Source organism: Carassius auratus, chromosome 41 (genome assembly GCF_003368295.1).
Source record: "Carassius auratus strain Wakin chromosome 41, ASM336829v1, whole genome shotgun sequence".
Lineage (NCBI taxonomy): Eukaryota > Metazoa > Chordata > Actinopteri > Cypriniformes > Cyprinidae > Carassius > Carassius auratus.
In genome coordinates, this window is record NC_039283.1 from 23795503 (window position 1) to 23810220 (window position 14718).

Sequence of the window (14718 nt, forward strand, 5' to 3'; positions counted from 1 at the left end):
GAAAGTGTTACTTAATTTGTGTAACTTAACTCAATAAATGATTGCAAATATATCATGCATATCTGATGCACAGCCCAGCTCTATATGTATGCCGCAGCACACAGAAGTTACTGTGAGGATTCAATTGTTTCTACAGAAAGTAGAAAAAAGCTTCTGAGGCGAGTCGTGTTTGATTGTGATCCTCTGCAGCTTCTGGGCTCCTTCTTTGAGTTCAGTGAGATTTTGACATAGTTTAAAAGCTTTGAGACTGTTCCTCCTCTCTGTGTGGTTCATACAGTATCTGAAGCAGCGTTTCTCTGCATATTTTGATCATTTCTCGTACCCTGAAGGGTAACGATTTCACAGTCTTGCATGTAACGTGTGCATCCTGTCTTTAGCGGTGGTGTCTCAATATCAAAGTCTTTTAGCACCCGGATAATTGTCTTTTTTGCTTTTAACAGGAGCTGTTGTTATTCGACATGGTTTCGGCGTCGCTGTAATCAATAGTTAAGGAAAATGTCACGGCAAATAGAATTTGGAAAGATGTTTCTCAAGGTCAGTGATTTGATCCGTCAGGCGAATGAACAATCAGACGAGATTTCAGTGATATCTCTGTTGTTTCTCTAAAACAGCAATGAGATTGAATAGAGACTCCTAAGAGATTTTGGTAAACTCATATTCGCATATTCATAACTAATAAAATTTTGCTTGTTCCAAAGCTATTTAACAATGTTCTTAATTTTTTATTGAATAAGTGTAAATGTTTTTATAATAAACAGATTTATGCAATTTGAATAAATGCATTTCGTAAATATGATTATTTAATCAAATTAAACAGATACAAATGGCTAACAATAAAGTATGCCATTGATTTTTTATTTTATTTTTATTTTTTTGAGTGCAGAAATCTAATCTGTTTAATGTTTTATGACTGACAAATATGCATCATGTATGAAATTTCATATGCAACTCACGTACATAAATCCTCAATTTAGGGATAAATTAAATTAAATTAAATTAAATTAAATTAAATTAAATTAAATATAAAAAATTAAATTAAATTAAAATTAAAATTAAATAGATAAATACAAATTTTAAAAGTAAAATGTAAAATTTAATTAAATAATTAAATGATTAAATGAGTAGATAGATAGATAGATAGATAGATAGATAGATAGATAGATCAAATTAAAATTAAAATTAAAATTAAAATTAAAATTAAAAAAATTAAAAAATAAAAAAATAAAAAAATAAAATTAAAATTAACATTAAAATTAAAATAAAAATCAAAATTAAAAAAAAAAATTTAAATTAAAATTAAAATCAAATTCTAAAAAATAAATAAATAAAAAATTTAAATGTAACATTTCAAATGAAATGAAATGAAATGAAATGAAAACGAGTATCTCCGTGTTAAACTGATGCTGTGGGTTGTCTGTGCTCTGTGGTTCAGGTCTGGTTGGCGTGTATGAGACTGTGAGGTCAAACCTGTCCTCTAATGATCACAGAGCCTCGTCTCTTCTCCACATCTCTGTTTCTATGGGATACGAGCGTCCGGCTCTGCACGCTATCGATCCAGCTGTCAGAGCGCTGTAATTAGTTTCCTTTCTTCCACAGAGACGAAGAACACCTTGTGCCTTATAGCTGTGTGAGTTTGATAATGCATGGTGCGTCTCGCTCATTTATGGCTGAAGTTTGAAGTCGTCTCACATCCGCAGACCGGTCCCCAAATGACACTTCTGCAGCCCTGAAGGGCATTGTGGGAATGATATGCGTTATCCGTAGGGATGTTCGAAGGAAAGTGAACAGTGTGATTGAAGTATGATCATGACATCATGGGTGACTGAATTCATGATTCATTCTGAAACCTGAGCTCATTTATGAACTGCTAACAGTTACTAATTTCTCTAAATAGTATGAGGAGTGAATCACACAAAGCGTGCAGATCATATTTCACTCCAAAATCAACACGGGGAAAAAAACAACACAATTCTATTTGAAATTAGAGTTCTCTTAAATTGCAAAGTAATTCAAAAAGGTTTAAAGTAAAAAAAAATGCTTTATATTATTACAGCAATGAGAATCTATGAGAAGCTCAAAAATTACAAAAGTATAACAAATGTGCTTAACTGTCATATTTAAATGCAAAAAACAAAAAAAATGTTTTTTATTAAATGTACATTTTTACATTTCAACATTGATAAAAGGAACTGTTATTATAAGTCAGCTTCAAAATCAGCATATTTAAATGATTTCTGAAAATCATGTGACACTTTGTTATGCAATTTAACTAAAGTGAAATAATTATTTTACATTGTAGCAACGAGTGAGAGGCTTTTTTGCATTCTGTAAAATTCGAATAGAGGTAATTAATTGTTTTAGTGTCGTAAAATCTTCCTTTTCTTTAAGCATTCGAGAAGAGGCTTAAATTCTGTGTATACTAGATATAGTATAACTAAAATAACTAGAAACTAGCACAAATGTTTCTAGCACTTCAAGTTTGCTCTCTCGTGTCTCTGCGTTCTGAAAGTCATGCTACAATGATAAGTATAAATGATTTTCGGAGGTCAGTGGGTGATTTCAAGCTTTGCTAGGTTTATTAGAAGACTAAATAACAGGTCTGTTTGCGCCAACTCTGTGTTCACTTTAGTTCATCTTCTTTTTTGTGTAAATAACAAAGTCATGTGCACTGATAGACATCGAAATATGATTAATGCTAGACCAACAAGTGCTCATAAAAATCCGAGATCAAAATGATCGGAGCCAAGTAATGTGTGCTTTCTGTGGAAATGAAGGTTCAGCGTTTGTTTGCTTTAGGCTCTCTGTTCCACGTGATGACGTGTTGTAAAATAATTATGTACAGGTAATATAGTGTAGCAGATGTCATCTGAATCCACTCACGTCCCGCCCGAAGGCGTGCTTCAGTTCTCCCACACCTTTCTGAGAGCTTCTTCACTTCCAGTTTCAGTTTTTCAACAGATAAAACCTGAAATCTGAGATGTGTGTGTGTGTGTGTGTGTGTGTGGTGAGGATCCTCTATAGACGGCACTAATGGGTGGAGACCAACCGCAGAAAACAGGAAGGTGCTGAAAAGACGCTCAAGTTCACCAGCACACCTGAGAAACACTAGATCTTCCTCCAGACCGACTGCAGATGGACACAACCGGGGACAGACTCTGTCACTGCACAAGTCACAGCAATAGAAGAATGTCCCAACGCACGCCAATGGGATTTTTCTCATTTGTGGATATGAGATTTCTAGAAAGTGACTTGTGTGAATAATGAGAGGACTGTGTCTCTGATCACTGGATCTTTATTCGGAGCTTCTCAGTTGTTACTCTTCTGAATATGTGGCCTCTGAGAGTCACAATGTTTGTGCTCTACTTTGCAGGTGAGTAATAAGAATCCACTTACAGTAGTGCTTAAAGTACTTAAAACAATTTGTTTGTTTTTCTTTAGCATATATTTGTTTTATTATTCTTTTAATTAAAGAGTTTTATTAAAACATTGTATTTATTTATTTTTATTTTGTTTTGCTTTTGAAAATGACAATAAAATTTGCCATTTCCTTGTGTATTTTTGAAATTGAGAAAATGAACAGGCCAAAAATAGCTTTCTTACTGACTATGAAACTGAATTTTGCATTATATTTCTTTAACAATTGTTTGTTTATATATATATATATATATATATATATATATATATATATATATATATATATATATATATATATATATATATATATATTATAATAAAGTATTGAAAGTTTTTACTTCATATCTTTCTTTTTTTTATTATTATTTATTTTCTATTTTTGAATTTTTACAATTTTTAATTTTTACATTTATTAATTTTATATTACATTTTTAAAATATATATTTTTTTATTAAAAGAATGTAAATAATAAAAATTTATTTTATTTTTTAGTTATCATTATTATTATTATACACTTTCTATATTACAATGAAATATGTTTTTCCTTGTGTGTTTGTGACAAGCAGCTAAGGTTCTTATAATGAACTAAAACATTTAAAACATTAAAACTAAAAAAGAAAACTAATTTCAGTCAGTATAAATAAAATGTAATTTTATTTTTAAATATAAAAACAGCTAGCAACATTTCTCATTTTTACATAGTTTAACTTCATGACTAAAATAATTTTAAATTATATTAATGACTAAAAATAAAAACTTAAATAAAAAATAATAAAATATATAGACATATTTAAAAATAATAATGACACAAAGAGAAAAAACTATAAAAATTATAATGTACAGAATATATATATATTTATTATTATTATTATTATTATTATTATTATTATTATTATTATTATTATTATTATTGTATTTAATTTTGTGGCTGAATGTCAGGAATATTCTGCATGCGAAAACCTTTTTCTCTAAACAAACAAACAAAAAAACTATCCTAGAAAATGCCAGTGTGAGTGTTCATCAGTAGAGGTCAATCTCTTTTCAAGAGCAAAACTTTCTGAATAATCCTGCTGGTGTATCTGAAGCCGTTCGTTCATTCGTTCCTGTTCAGTTTTGCTCAAGGAAAATCAAAACGTGCAGAAATTATTCATCCCGGCTCATGATCGATGGAGAACCACGTGGATCATCATCTTGCTGTCAGATGCTCGTCAAACTCTGCCCATCAACTGCTGCAACTAGAAACAGAAAGTTGGTTAAGAAGAAAGCCCTGAGGTTTAAAGAATTATAATTAAAATATATACTGGACATATGTTTCCTCTTCTGGTAGCATGTTGAACGGTAATCTGAAGAAGCAAGCGTTTGAAACTCAAAGACTCCATCGTTCTTGAACAGAGGAGCTTCTGTCTTTGATTGGTCAACAGCTATGCTTTATTCATGAAAACAACCCAATGGTTCGGATGTCACTGAGCAACACCCTTAGCAACAACATAAACGATCAATATATATATAGCGTCAAAACTGTTCCATGTATTTCAGCAAATTGACTGTTTGTTATAATCACCTGTGGTTTTAAGTCCACGTCCTTACAGATTTTTTGATCCGATACCGATATTTCATCGATACCGATATTTCCTTGATACACATACCAATATTTCACCGATACCAATATTTCATCGATACCGATATTTACTCGATACACATACCAATATTTCGCCGATACCGATATTTCACCGATACCGATATTTACTCGATACACATACCAATATTTCACCGATACCGATATTTACTCAATACACATACCAATATTTCGCCGATACTGATATTTCATTGATACCGATATTTCCTTGATACACATACCAATATTTCACCGATACCAATATTTCACCAATACCGATATTTAATCGATACACATACCAATATTTCGCCGATACCGATATTTCACAGATACTGATATTTCCTCGATACACATACCAATATTTCGCCGATACCGATATTTCGCCGATACCGATATTTCCTGGATACACATACCAGTATTTCAACGAAACTGATACCAATATTTCACTGAAAACGATACTTCAACAATACCGATACCTCTAAACTAAACTGATCTTTTAAATTATTAAAAAAGAAAATGATTAAAAGAATGAAATCAGTAATAATACTGACAGAACATTATAATTGAAAGCATGTTATTTATTTATTTTAAATATCATAGGCCTTTGTTGTTGTTGTTGTTGTTGTTGTTGTTGTTGTTGTTTTTGTTTTTGTATACACCATCAGAAATAAAATGTACTGAAATTGTATTTTAGCTGTTTACTGCTGCACCTTCTCCATTCATAAAAGGGAGCGTATTAGTACCATACAAGTATGCACTCTTTAAGGGTAAATGAGAAACAAAGGTGTACTTTTGAGGGTCTAACCTCGTGAAAAAATGGTGTTACAGAAGAACTAAAATGTATTATTATTATTATTGGTTTTACTACAAATATTACTGCATTTTTACTAGAAAACCTGTGGTAAACTGTGGTAAGTTTAGTAAAACGTTGGTAAATTTTTGTTAAAGGCTGCCAGGCTGTTGTAGCCCTAAAGGTGAAACTGCAGCACATTTTATTATTAACAGATTTATTAACAGCAATTACAGAACAAAACAATCCTTTTAAAAACTTTTACCAACCAGATTAAATGCATTTACTTGCACAAACTAGCCTAATTAATGTACATAAGTCTGGGTCAGTAAGATTTTGTAATGTTTTTGAAAGACATTTCTAACCAAGGCTGTGCTTATTTGAACAAAAAATGCAGTAAAACAGCAATATTGTGAAATATAACAATTAAAAATGACTATTTTCTACTTTAATATATTGTATGCTCAGCTGTATTTTCAGCATCATTCCTCCAGTCTTCAGTGTCACATGATCTTCAGAATCATTGGAATATACTGATTAGCTGCTCAAGAAACATTTCTGAGTATTGTTAATATTGAAAACAGTCGTGCTGATTCATGTTTGTGGAATCCTCATAAGTTTTTCAGAATTTGATGAACATAGCACAAAATAACAGTATTTGTCAACAATTTAATGCATCCTTGCTGAATAAAAGTACTAATTTCCTTTATTTGTAACATTTTGAGCAGTTAACTCCCAATTGTTTTTCCGTCAAAAAACGATTTGAGGGACAAAGTTAGTTTTAAAACTTTAGTTTTAGACAAAAGACATTTACTGTAGAACATCATTAGCTGATTTATATAAAGATGGTCCAACGCTATCTCATGACCAATTCGTACGTATTTTACGAGGTGGCTTATTCGTACGAATTTGTACGACCTTACTCGTACGATTTTATACGATTTGTCTAACGGTTGGGTTTAGGGGAGGGGTTAGGTGTAGGTCATTCGTACAAATTCATACGAATTGTGCAACTCGTAAAATACGTACGATTTGGCAAAAATCGTATGAAATTGTAAGAGTGTGGTCGTGCGAATTCGTAGGAATAAGCCACCTTGTAAATTATGTACGAATTGCCGCGAGATCGGGTTGGATGGTCTTGTGAAGAGCTCTTAGGCTCGAAATGTCACCTGTGATGACAACAATATTAAATATGTTTCTGCTTTTGGAGTTGTGGTGTGCCGACTTTGATTTTCACAACACAATGGATGATGTTCACAGACCTCTAGAAACATCTCTTTATTGCTCTGGTCTGCAGGTGGCTGGACTCAGGGTTGTAATCGGACGAAGGCTTATTTTGAGTCCAGGAATTTCTTCAGCGTTCTCCGTTGGGACCCAGTTGACGTTCCGGGTCGATCGCTTCTCTACAGCGTCCAGTTCAACCTGTGAGTGACAGAGAACATAGAAAAATATGACTGGACCTTTGCTTTTGCTTTCACCTTTCTTGGAAATGTGTCCAGTACAGATCTCTCTCATGCTTATTGTTTTGCTGTTATATGCTAGGTAAGATTGCACAGTGAAGGAGATTCATAAATACATTATCAGAAATGTGTATGTTAATATTTACATTTGTATTTATATGTATATACACTGTATAATGTTAAAATATTAATAATTGATATTAATTAGTAAAAAATTATATATGTATAACAATAATCATGTTAATATTATATTTAGTGTTGTTTGTTATATTTATATATTATTAAATGTACTAAAATATGAGTTGCGTGTGTGTGTGTGTGTGTGTGTGTGTGTGTGTGTGCATGCATAATAATAATAATAATAATAAAAATAAAGATTATAATAATAACAACAACAATAATGCATACATATTTTAATGTATGCCACAGCAATATAAATTCTTCTTTTTTTCACTGCTTTTCCTACAACTATGACTATATTGCTTTGACACAGTCCTTTGGATTAACGAGAGCAATTTATTGTAAGAAAAACACAAAGCATTGAAGTTAAAGGAAACGAACACATTCAACAGTACATTGCCTCTGATTTTCCTTCTCTTTATTTTCTATCGTTCTATTCGTTCAGCACCTGTTTGTTTTTGTTTGTTTTCATGCTAATGTCATGTTTATGCCCGGTCACATTACATTATATTAAAAATAAAAACCATCTGAATTAATTAGTAGCGTTTAAAAAGAAATCCAATAAACCAGTTGGCCATGGGTCTAATGTTTTCCTCTCAGTCCTTGGGTTTTCTGAAGAACACTGTGACGTCTGTGACTCGTGACTTTGGTGAAGGACGCTCTGTGGTCAGCCGTCTGTCAAACTCTGAACTGCAATTAGAAAGCAGCAGGAAGAAGCTGCGTCTGCGAAATCTTGCCAACCCTTTCCGCAGCAGTCACAGTCACGCTTTACAGAGAAACTGATGGGGGGAAATAAATGTGATGGGAACGGAGGGAGCAGCAGTGCATGCTGGGAGGGTCAGTGTGGCAGACAGACGGATGACGGGATGAGAGAAGAGAGCGTCAGAAGCTCCAGATAATCCCACATCAGTCCGACCTCTTAACCTCTCCTCCCATCGCTTCGTTTAGGAGCTTCTGAGCTGCTCTTTGTTTTGTGTTTTCACTGTTATTCAGAAGTACAGTGTGTGGACATACATGTACATATGGTTTATTACAGCAAAATAGTTCATATAAATATTTAACAATTTAAATATATAAATAGAATTTAACAAACAATAAAACAAAATCTAATTATATATATATAAATAAAATATATATAATATATATAATAAAAAATTATGTTAATATTTATATAACATATTATTTATTATATACTATTTATTTTATAGATTATTAAAAAAATTATATAAATAATATTCATGTTATAATTATTTTTACAATAATTCAGTATTTAGTTTATTTTATAAATGTATATACATTTGTTTTGTTTTTAATTTTGTATATTTATGTTTTTCTTTTGATGTTGTTATTTTTGCTAGAAATAATATTTACTTTAAGTTTAATCTTTACTTTAAAATGAATTTGTACCAAGTGCAATTATATAAATGTATAAAATTATATATATATATATATATATATATATATATATATATATATATATATATATATATATATTATTTTTAGTTTTTCTATATTTTAAATCTATTATGAAATCTAAATTTCTCATTTTGGTTTGTTTTATATTTTTAGGAAATATTTATTTTCTTAATATAATATATTAATTTCATACAAATTAACTGTATATATATATATATATATATATATATATATATATATATATATATATATATATATATATATATATATATATATATATATATAATTTTATTTGTTTTGCATATTACAACTCATGATTAAGGTAATTCCACCAAAATTTTGCATCTAACATCTTTGACTTGATATAGGTATCATTATATTTATGACTTAATGAGTTGTTCCAAAGATAATAATGAATTTGCAGATGTAACACATGATATGATTCATGCACACAGTAAACAGTGAGTGTAATGATATACTGCACCACATGTAGAGCAGGAGAACTAGTATAGTGAGAGTCTGGTTAGTTTCTGTGTGCGATCACTGTGACTATAATCTGCTTTGAATAAATGCTGATTCATAGAGTCTTTGTTCTTTTGCAGTTATGGGAAACCGTATGAACCGGTGACGTGGTGCCAGAACATCTCCACTCCTGCTTGTGACATGACGGATGTGATGACCCATGTGATGAGCGATGTGACCTCTAAATATCATGCCAAGGTCAGCTCCAGTGGACAGTGCCTGGGTGAGGTGGTCTTCACGCCGTTTTGGCAAAGTAAGTTATTCTGGACTTCATTCTTCAGCTCAAATATCAGAATAAATCCCTGATGATATATCGAGGTCTTATGAAGCGAAGCGATCAGTCTGTGCAAGAAAACAAAACAGTGAACGCCTCCAAAGTCTCGAAAGTCAACTTAATAAGCGAGTCGCTTGTAAAGATTTGTCAAAAGTGTGTTGTGCATGTCTCCTCTGTCTCTCTGCATCTGTTTCAGCCTCTTTAGCAGCACCGCAGCTGTCAGTGACGTCAAACCAAACCCATCTGAACGTGACGGTTCTGCCGCAGATGACCGCTTGGAGCCGCTCCATTGAGAACATCAGCTTTTGGGGAAAAGGGTTCCAGAGGCCCTCCGTTAAGTACACCGTTCGCCTGACACATCCCGAATCATTGGCGGGAAAGGTTAATATTCCTGATTCTCCTTCAGCAGTATACATCTCATTAGTAGTTGCTCTAACTGAATGTCTGTGTTATGTCTTTCTGAAGATATATGAGGACACGTCTCGCTCAGTGTTGATTTGGCTGGTGGAAACAGACGAGCAGTACTGTGGGGATGTGATATATACGCTCACACACCCCGGTCGATCCAGTCCCAGTGAAAACACCTTCTTTTGTGTGACTGTCTCAGGTGAGTCAACAGTTTGTGCTCGTGTAGAAAACTCATCCTCACTCCGGTGACTGAATCTCAACACTCCTGTTTCCTTCATTAATACCCTAATTAAATCCAATTTACACACATTTATTGTTTTATTTATTAATTCATTAATTCATTTTTGTGCATATATTTTTTTGTATTTTAATATATTAATTGTCTAAGACACTAATGGCCCGTATATATGGAATGCAAAATAATGTTAGCGAATGAGACAAAGTCATTTTCTGTTGCTATTATGTCATAGAAAATGTGCACTATATTGTTGGCAACTATTCATTTATTTATTTATTCAATAATTCATTTTATTCATTTTTTTATATATATTTTATTGATTTTATTGATTTTTAATAAAAATAAATAAAACATTTTATTTATACATTTTTAATTTATTTATTAATTTTATTTTATTGATTGTTTGATTCGTTCATTTAATAAATTTTCTTGACTAATTAGCTTATTTAAATTTTATTCAATAATTTTCATTATTTTTTAACCTTGATATTTTTTATGTATTTTGTGTTTTATTATTTTTTAATAAATAGCAAGTATACATAACGGAAAATAATCATAGCAAATGAGGCAAAATTGCTGAAATTAAATGATAACCTATATCAGTGTTTACTATTTTGTTACAAAAAATTTGAATTAAATACAGTTGTCAACTATTTATTTATTTATTCACTCACTCAATCACTCATTCATTCATTTTTTCTTTCTTTCTTTCTTACTTTCTTGATTGACTGAGTTTTTTTTTTTTTTTTTTTTTTAATAAATAGCCAGTATAATGCAAAATAATGATACCATTTAAGACAAAGTTATATACATGAATAGATATTTCACAGCGTTTACTATTATATAACAGAAAATGTGCATCATTTGCCATTGCCAAAAAATAAATAATTTATAAATTCTTTTTTTATATATATATATTTCTTTTTTTATTATTTATTGATTGATTTATTTAGGTATGTATTTCTTTTCTTTAACATAAATGGCTAGTATAGTATAATGCAAAATACTGAAAGCAATTGAAACAAAATTGCTCAAATTAAATAAAATCTGTGTGTTCACAGCATTGCACACGATTGGCAGAAGATTTTGTAAATGACCCCAGACTGTAATTTCCGTGTCTTTCAGCACCTAATTCCTGGTTTCATATATTAATATGGCCTGGTCTGCTGGCTCTGCTGCTGCTGATCATCCTTCCCATCATGCTTTGCCAACTGTGGCTGAAAAGCCAAAAAGCTGAAAAGCCGAAAGCACTGGTAAGTCATCGTTTCATACTTGCTTTGGGAAATTCCAGGTGAACATTCTTGGAAACATACTTGGAATCTGCTCCTGTCTGACAATTCCTGTTTGACAGGAGCGTCACGTTTCTCTTGAGCTCCTTAAATCTGCACATTGCTCTTGGCAACATAAAATGAGTTTATCATGTCGATTATGGTAAGCAAAAACATCAACAGTCACGGATTTTCCTCGGAGCACTTCAGCGTCTTCATGGATTATTTACCCTGTTTTGGAATTTGAGATATTTTTAAAAATCCATTTGTGATGTGTAAAGATAAATCATGCATGCTGATGTTTAGTTTGTGTTCTTGCGTAACCTCATGTTGATTAATCAAGTCAGTATCTGACTTCACTGACAAAACGTCTTTCACTTTTACACTACGCCTCGTCTGATGAATCAATTCTGCTTCTGTCTGGTTCAGATGCATGGAATCTGGAATCAAACTTTATAAATCAGATTCCCAAACGTTTTTGTCAGCCGAATCTCTTCAACCTACAATATTTACTTGAAGTATCCTCTGAGTAAATATTTCAATACTTTAACAACACATTTGCATGTTCACTGTTCTCTGATGTTGATTAATGGTCACATGACTTTGACTAACTACTGACTTATTTATTTATTTATTTATTTATAATTTAAGTTGTTTTAGGGCTTAGTTGATTGTTAACAAGCTTTATTTAGATTTGTTTTATTTTAAAATTATTTATTTTATTTTACTTTTTTATTTAATTGGTTTTTAGTAAGTGTTTTGATTGTTTTTGTTATTTTACATTATATGATTTAATTAGTTTGTAGTGTTATGATTGCAATGATATATATATATATATATATATATATATATATATATATATTTATATATATATATATATATATTTATATATATATATATATATATATATATATATATAATTTGGTATTTTTCTCATTTAATTGATTTATAATATTTGTATTATTAATACATTTTAATTATTATTTTAACATACTTTATTTTCATTTTTATTTTTATTTTAAAATACTTTCATTTCATTATTTATCACTACATTTTTCTGATTTAATTAATTTTTGTAGGTGTTTTATTTTGATTGTTTTAAACGATTTATTTAGATTTTACATTTCATGATTTGTAGAAAATGTTGTATTTCAATTGATTTTATTTTAAAATTATAAATTTTAATGTGATATTTAAGGATTCAGTTGATTTTAGTGAGTGTTTTATTTAGATTAAAATTTTAAGATGATTTAATCAGTTTTTGTAGGTGTTTTATTTTGATTGTTTTTAAATGATTTATTTAGATTTCACATTTTATGATTTGTAGAAAATGTTTTATTTCGATTGATTTTATTTTAAAATTATTAATTTTAATTGATTTTAGTAAGTGTTTTATTTTGATTTTAATTTTAAGATGATTTATTTATTTGAATTTTACATTTTAATTCATTTAAAAGGTTTTCAGTACGTGTTTTATTTTAATGTCTTTTATTTTAAAATGATTAGTAGCTTTTCATCAACTCAGTTGAAAGTGATTAAACTGACCTAACGTCTCAGTTTTTTCTGGTGTCCCAAGAACTTACTTTAAAATATAAATATGTATTCTAAATATCTGATAGGCTACGTTTCAGTTGGAAAAATTGAATAAAACAGAAGCTCTCTCCTCTCTCTGTAGCAGATCCTGCCAAAGGAAAGCAGTCATGTGTTGTGTTTAGATCCCCGCGATTGCATATCTAAAGTGGAAGTGTGGTCCGGATTTGATGAGAAGCTTGAACCACAGGCTGTTTTTGCACCATGGAAATCAAAGATGTTGGATAATGAGGCTTCTTATGCATCCCAGGAGCACTGTGACCACGAGTGGACACGCAATCAACCGGACATCCCGGTCCAGGACAGCCGAGAGTCTTCTGTGCACTACAGCATGTGTTTTCCTGCCCGAAATAATGATGATGCAATGGATGAAACCAGCTCAGATTCATGCGGTCCAGAGTCTGTTTCGACATTGTTAATCGCGCACACTGAAAACAGCAGCGGGACACTGGTGGTGCCAGTTAGATCTGCTGAAAATGGTGCGCTCCAGTTTCATGAGTGTTTGTTGCAGCGTGACACTGGTCAAAGTTTTCCAGCACCTTCCCAGGATTCAGAAGGTTTCACTGGAGACCGAACTCCTTTACTATCTGACCGTGGTCAGAACAACTCATCCTTCAGCCCTGTGCACGTTCCTGACGTCGTGACGTCAAACTATCGGCAGAACTGGCTCCCGGGGATTCCTCTGGAGGGACAGCGAGACCAAAGGACTTATATTAGGAGGACAGACCACCTGAAGGACACAGCTGAACCGGATGAGGACTTCACAGATGAAGAGGAACCCTGAGTTGGTTCTGGACAGATGCATGGTGGAGAAACAGGTCTTTTCCTCCCAATGCTCATCTAAGCACATTCATGCAAGTCAAAGAGATGTTTGAAGATCTTCTGTTGGGTTTCTCCAGCTCGTTACATAAGAAGTGGTGTGAGCTTGAGAGTATTTACAAACCTTCAGGTGTACAGTTTCACTATAGTTTCACACTTTCTCAAGTTTACAGAAAATTCCCCTGTTGAAATGTTTGATTTTGTTTATTTCTTCTGAAATACAAACATAAATAGTTATGAAAGCCAACAGATTTAATGCCACAGATGAATGTTTACCGAGCAATCCATTATATTAGATTTGGAGCCAAATTACAGGTGGGGAAAATGATTTTAGACAGATGGCAGCATCATGATTTTATTTTAACACAGATATTGGTAGGTCTGTTAGTAAAATCAGTTGACTTTAGCAACCGTTGTTGCATTATATCCCAATGGGGACCATTCGGAAATGGTGGAAAAACACGTTTTGTGCTTTTTTTCCAAAGTTTGCGTGCCTGTAACTCAAGAAGTATTAAAGATATCTTAATATCCTCTTAGATGTTGGTTCTTAAGAACAGTTTCTTTTGTAATCTTCATTTTTAAGACTCTTGATAGTTCAATTCCAGAGATATGTGGACCTCAATTTGGCTCCATGAGTAAATTGTTAAACTTTTGTTAAATTTTCATTGGTCAAAATCCAAATGCAAATACAAAATAGAGGATTGCTTAGTAAATATTCATCCAT

The 14718-nt window shown here is 31.6% G+C and overlaps 1 protein-coding gene across 1 annotated transcript; it reads left to right on the forward strand.

Moving 5' to 3' along the window:
* Window positions 1–2948: 2948 nt before the first annotated feature.
* On the forward strand, window positions 2949–14707 carry LOC113059686 (uncharacterized). The gene is made up of 7 exons (XM_026228227.1): window positions 2949–3370; window positions 7117–7243; window positions 9478–9650; window positions 9868–10052; window positions 10137–10278; window positions 11443–11570; window positions 13261–14707. The coding sequence occupies exons 1-7, from the start codon at window positions 3328–3330 to the stop codon at window positions 13957–13959; spliced, it is 1497 nt and encodes a 498-aa protein (XP_026084012.1). The 5' UTR covers window positions 2949–3327; the 3' UTR covers window positions 13960–14707.
* The last annotated feature ends 11 nt before the right edge of the window (window positions 14708–14718 follow it).